This window comes from Cryptomeria japonica, chromosome 1, assembly GCF_030272615.1.
Source record: "Cryptomeria japonica chromosome 1, Sugi_1.0, whole genome shotgun sequence".
NCBI classification, from domain to species: domain Eukaryota; kingdom Viridiplantae; phylum Streptophyta; class Pinopsida; order Cupressales; family Cupressaceae; genus Cryptomeria; species Cryptomeria japonica.
This window is the reverse complement of record NC_081405.1, coordinates 513,654,422-513,660,621: the sequence shown is the minus strand read 5'-3', so window position 1 is coordinate 513,660,621 and position 6,200 is coordinate 513,654,422. Positions and strand designations below refer to the sequence as shown.

The window sequence follows — 6,200 nt, the reverse complement described above, 5'->3', positions numbered from 1 at the left end:
TAGATTAGAGAATTTATAAGACTCACAAAAATAAAATGTTTGGAAAAGTATAAATTCTAACATGGTAACAAGATATTAAATAAAAATAATCACCATGCATTAAGAAATTTTTTTTGTTAATAGTTGAAATTATATATAAAAATAATATACCTATAAATATTCTATTATTGTGAAATTAAACATATTATTACCTTTCAATAAATAAATTAAATAATTTAATTAAAGAACAAAAACTATTTAAAATTTTAATCTATATTTTTATTGAAAAATCAAGAACGAAAATATCCCAATCAAATATAATATATCATAGTCTTCAAATATGATTATGTTTCCAATGGTTCATAAGTGATCCACAACTATTTAAAATACCTATTATTATAATTAGAAGTCCATAAAAGAAGACACTTTTGTGTGGGAATCTTTGCACAACTGAAGGAGATCCGCAATTCTATGGCTAGCTACCTAAGTTGGGGCATTTCAAGTACACTTGAAGATGCATTCCAAGCGTATCCAGATCCAATGTTAGCATCTACTAAAAGTGCCTTTGCTTCTGCTAGCTCTTTCACAACACTATTCATTGTGGGTCTATTTACTGGTCTCGGTTCCACACACGTGTATGCAATCTCTGCAACTTTCCATGCAGATGCTAAATTATATCGCCCACCCAATGAAGAATCCATCAGGTCTTCTAGTCTCCCACAAGAAAGCAATTGTTCTGCCTGTGTCAGAAAGAAGATGAGAACTGTATGCTATTATTAATGAGAAAAACTAAATAGATCATATATCGAATGAGTTACCGATTCGATTATTCCCTCCTTGGGCGGTACTCCAGAAATAATCTCCAACAAAACAACACCAAAACTGTAGACATCACTCTTCTCATTTAAGGACATCGTTTCAAAATATCTGGATCAAGTTTCAAATTTAGTGTAATATCAACTGTTTGATTAATGCTAAACTACTTGTTTATTTGATTAAAAAATTCAAATAATGGGGAGGTATGAAAATACTCAGGATCAAGATAGCCGAGGGTGCCCTTGACATTAGTAGTTACGTAGCTTTTGGAAGTGTCAAACAGCTTCGATAGACCGAAGTCAGTTATCTTGGCAAACATTTTTTTATCCAAAAGTATATTACTACACTTAATATCTCTGTGTATGATTCGAGGACTACAACCCTCATGCAGATATAGCAATCCTGCAAAGCACGTACAACATTTGTAATGCGTACGAGCAATTTTACTAAAAGAAATTAAAGTAATTACGCAAACAGATTACCCTGTGCTGCTTGGAGAGCAATGTTGAGCCTGGTTTCCCAATCAAGTGGTTTCTCTTGCTTCGGTGAGCCTGTAAATAGAATAAGAAGTCCTTTTACGAAAAGAAATGTGTCTACTTTAATTTTGTTCATAGTAATATGGAATAAACAATAACGTATAAATGGTCCATCAGCGTTCCAAATTCCATAAATTCGTATACTAAGGCCACTGTAGGTTGTCTGCAGTACCCAATTAGTTTTACAAGATTCTTATGGTAAATTCTTGAAAGGAGACTTACCTGGGCCAAGAACACAAGCACCATATGTTAACAGGCATTTTGGGCTGAGAGAGATGTATGAGAAAGATATAAAATTATTGTTATAATTGAAACTTCAATTAATTTGTTAAGGCTGAAAAAACCTCATTTCTAAATTCTTGTTTTCCTTGAGATGAATAGGTTAAAAGTATCTTCACTGCAACATCGGTTCCTGAAAGTTGACCATAGAACACAGATCCAAAGCCTCCCTTACCGATAATTGTAGAATAGTTATTTGTAGCTGCTTTGATATCTTCTTCAGTGTATTCTACCGCTGAGTTTTTAAATTCGTTTGGATCATCTCCATCTGTTTCAAAAGAGTAAATAGAACAATGTTCTCCAAAAAATTACAAGAGCTAAAATAATAGTTATTGCTTTTAAATAAAGCCTTTTCAAGTCAAAGGAATTTAGGAAAAACCTGTACATGATTTTTGAGGTTGCTTAATAGAATTAGTTGTGGTGAGATTTCCTCGATTATATTGTTTTCTCCATAGATGAATCCCGAATATCACAACAATTAGCAGAACCAAACAGCCAATACTGATTCCTATGACCCAACTTTTTCCTTCGTTTTTCTTGTCGTGTGGAGACTTGGTTTGAGGATAAACTCTGCAAGGTAGAGAGAACAATTAAGATGCCAAAGGTTAAAACAAAATTATTTGAATAATTCTCTTTTTGATATATAGGGAAATAATGGTTTCTCTCCAAGGAGACAAAGGCAAGAAAGGATATCCTCGTACCGAAGGTTTAAACCAGGCTTAATTAAACCAGGTGGCAAATCTCCATCTAACTTATTGTTCTGCAAAAATCTAATCACCATAAAAGGCAGTAATTAAAAACAAACCTGGTTGAGTTAACACCATCTTTGACTAAACTACCAAAAAGTAAATAAAATTGTTATAAGAAAAATAAGATGTCTTGAACAAACATACAGTTCATTTAACATGGGGAGTTTCTCTAATGAACTCGGAATGTCTCCAGTCAGTTGATTATTTTGCACTTGCCTTCGATATGCCAAGGAAATTAGAGATTAACACAGACAAACTATCTTTCTCATTCATCTATGTAAATAAGGATAAAGCTTTCGGAAGAAGATAGTGAAGGATCTCTTACAATGTTGTAAGCTTCATCAATGTGCTGAGATCTGGAATGGAGCCTGTAAAATTATTGTTGCCTAACAGCTAAAACAAATAAAATAAACTTATTAGTCACTTATTAAATTGACGGGAGCTACACCCTACAGATTGCAAAATAAAATTTATAATTATTTTTACAAGTTTGTACTTCCCAATATCTAAGGCAAGTGGAGTTGGGTGTTTGTCTTACCAACTGTTTTAATGCTGTTAAGTTGGCTATGCTTGGAGGTATATTGCCAGTGAGACCCATGTTTGTTAAATTCCTAGAAAGAATTGAAGTTATGTGGGTTAACGGCCTTCAGTGCTGAAAAGAAACCTAATGTATTCCTTGCTCTACGTTTTAATGAATTTCTATGTTTGAAGAAAATAATTTTACACAGTAATCACTCGTGGAGGGTCTTCTTCATTGCACATAACACCAGTTATTGGTAAACCTGCTGGCAAACATGGATCTCCTGTTGTCCAATCATCTGGAACATTCACTGTCTCTGCTACTTTTCTAATAGCAAGTACTGTATCACACGTTCACGAAAATATTAGATAATATCCCTTTTAAGCTGAATAAGCCGAGTATAATTAAGCAGGCTACAGATGCAGAAATAAACTTACCATCTCCTGCGTCTGTCATATTGGTGATGTTTAATATTCCATATGCTTCAGCTGCACTTATGAATGGCCTCATCTCGGATCCTTCTTGCGGACATATTCTTATATCTGTAGAATCAGTTGTGCTAATCTGTAGACGACTTTCTGGTGACAAACAGTACATATACTCAGGAACTTCTGTTTCTGCAATTTGAACATTGCCAATGAAGACCTGGAATGTGTTGTTCCCTGATAGGGTTGTCTTATTGATGTTGCACAGATAAAGAGCAAAATAGTAAATGCCCTGGGTAAGATTCAGCCAGTTCGAAACAAGCAATTCTTCCCCTACATGCGGTGTAATAGCAGTCTTTAATACTGATACAGGTGGTTGGTTTATTATGCTCCCGAAAGAGGACTCATCCGTGCTGATATTTGTTGTGAACGGCACTTCAAAAGGTAGCCACAGGCGATCATACTGGTCGTAGGGAAACCTGTACCGCGACGACAACATTACATTTGATAAGATCAACACATCTCTTCATCACAACAACAAAAAAAGAAATAAAAAATGAGTAACTGCCAAATGAAATAGTGATTATGCTTACTCTATCTTATTAGAGCTGCCAAAATTTATACGAGAGAAGCGTTTTAAGGCGTTGTAGTTGAAATCAGTGTAAGTATTATACATTGTAGACTGTAGCGGCCTCAACTCAATGGTTGAAATGAAAACATAATAACTTTCTTGTGTCTCTGAATTTCTAGCCAGGCATAAGCTCATGCTATCCCTTTTGGGGTCAAGATGATTTCGGAAAATACTAAAAAAGAATTTGGGAAAATCGTCAGGTCGACCATTCCCCACTTGATTCCCTCTATATACAAATCGAAGACGCTTGCTAAACGAAGATTTTCAAATCCTCTCAAAACAAACTTGACCTTTACCAGATATTTTATATGAGGCGTAACAGGCAGCAAGTAACAATATTTATTTGCTTCCAGATCTGTAAAATAGGCCAGAGACTGATATTGAATATAGACGGTATTGTTAGAACTGAATGGGGGCATAATGGACGTGTTTCTGAATTTGATGAACAAGGAATCTGTAATCCAGTCCAACTCTCCATTCGTGTAATTTTTTGAAGCGCCACAGTTAATACTTAGGAATCCTTCATATAGAAAGCAAAGACCAGCCAGATCAGAGTGCAAAAATTAGAAACCTGTTTTCTCAATCAAAGTAAAACTTTATTGAAATGAATTAGAACTTACCATCTGGGTTTGCGAGTGTGCAGCGAGTGAGTAATCCAACGAAAGCTGTGATCGCTAACAAGGTTAAGCTTTTGAACTTCATGATGATCAATGCAGATTGCAAGCAGGGAAGGGAATGAATGTGAGAGAGTTTGTCTTATTTACTCCAAAAAAAAAATTAATTGTACAATATATTCTAAAGTTTTTATCACCAAAATATTATATTTTGAATGTCGTGCAGTGGAAGTTTTGTCCAATGTAAAATTTGTGAAAAAGAAACAAATAGAGGAAACATTGTTCAAATGATGATACAAAATTCATGACCCAAAAAAATTAGATTAAAATCATTTTCACAATACTAATAAATTACAATTTATATGAACCCCTACAAATGACAAATAAATTTATGAGTGTTTCTTTTTGAATATTTTTATCGTAGGATCATTAAATGACATCAAATTTCATATCCTATTGTATTTTTTTATGATTTTATTTTTAAATTCAAAATTTCATAGAATTTTTTGGTCTTAAATTTTTTATTCACCAATTAAGGGCAATGATTTTCCTTATGTTACTTCATGCATCGTGGATTTTAATTTTATGTTTTAAAAATTATTTATATAATATAAAAAAAGTATTAAATTTGAAAATATTTATTTAATATGTTTATTAAATATATATAAATTAAATTTTGATATATATAATAACTTAGAATTTTATGATTTTATATACTAGATTTTTACTTAATTAATTATGTATACTAATAAATTAGAATTATGATTTAAATATTATATCATAGATATTTAATATGAAAATATATAAATTAACTTAATTATAAATATATACTATAATAATTAAATTATAAATGTATGTAACTAATTGTAAGTTTTCAATTAAGTGAAAAGAAGGTTTTCAAGGGGCCCCAAAACCCTAATACATAAAGATAATCAAAAGATAAGACATTAAAGACCAACTAGATAGAGCATAGCTCAAAAAAGAGACAGCTGGCAAAGACAAAAAGCCAACAAAAAGTCAAAAGAGGAAAAGGGATGACACAGAGAAAACTAAGGGGCAACAATGAGCAAAAAATCCTAAGAAAGGTTTGTGATTAGGTCCGCCGCTTCTTGCTCAAGCTAGACTATAGAGGCAACACTGCTCTTCATATCCTCCAACTCCCTAGCATGCTAGGTCATCTTCCTAATACTAGCCCAAGTTCTTTTGCCATGACTTGTAGTCCCCCCTTCCAAAATCAAAACCTTATCCTCGATAGTATCCATAGTATTCTTTTCATGATGGATCTGCTCCACTTTGTTGATCATCACACTAAAGCTGTTGGTAGAGGCTTTCCAAATTTTTTGGCTTTGTTCTCAAATTTTCTTTAGGGTGTTCTCATGATTGAGAACCAACTTCTCCAGATCATTGAATCTAGCATGCACAACCTTAAATTTAGAACCATACGCTCTAGTGATAGCCTCTGTATCATTGATGGCTTTAGTCAATTCATTCATGTAGTTAGGAAGGGTACTGAGCTTAGCAGTTCCAACAGCTTCCAAGGTATCCACATTCATGTTGATCTTAGGGGTCGTATTATCCAAGGTCTCCACATTAACGCCAGTAGCATTGGGAGATAGAGTATTGCCTTCCTTCACGGTCTTCCCATCTTCTT

General features: G+C 33.5%; 1 protein-coding gene across 1 annotated transcript; it reads right to left on the bottom strand.

Annotated features, from left to right (window-relative positions):
* Positions 1-458: 458 nt before the first annotated feature.
* LOC131070293 (putative leucine-rich repeat receptor-like serine/threonine-protein kinase At2g14440) lies at positions 459-4,637 on the bottom strand. Its single transcript, XM_059210772.1, has 16 exons — positions 4,556-4,637; positions 4,221-4,455; positions 3,898-4,107; positions 3,317-3,783; positions 3,084-3,219; positions 2,898-2,970; positions 2,685-2,752; positions 2,504-2,575; positions 2,312-2,380; positions 1,990-2,180; positions 1,676-1,878; positions 1,431-1,553; positions 1,278-1,347; positions 1,011-1,197; positions 798-906; positions 459-719 (listed from the first exon to the last, which is right to left on the bottom strand). The coding sequence occupies exons 1-16, from the start codon at positions 4,635-4,637 to the stop codon at positions 459-461; spliced, it is 2,556 nt and encodes an 851-aa protein (XP_059066755.1).
* Between the last annotated feature and the right edge of the window lie 1,563 nt (positions 4,638-6,200).

Coding starts and splice junctions, on each gene's coding strand:
- LOC131070293 (XM_059210772.1), bottom strand. CDS start 4,637: ATGAAGTTCAAAAGCTTAACCTTGTTAGCGATCACAGCTTTCGTTGGA. Junction 2,753..2,897: donor TAACAGCATTAAAACAGTTG/GTAAGACAAACA, acceptor TATTTGTTTTAG/CTGTTAGGCAACAATAATTT. Junction 720..797: donor AGGAGGGAATAATCGAATCG/GTAACTCATTCG, acceptor TTTCTGACACAG/GCAGAACAATTGCTTTCTTG.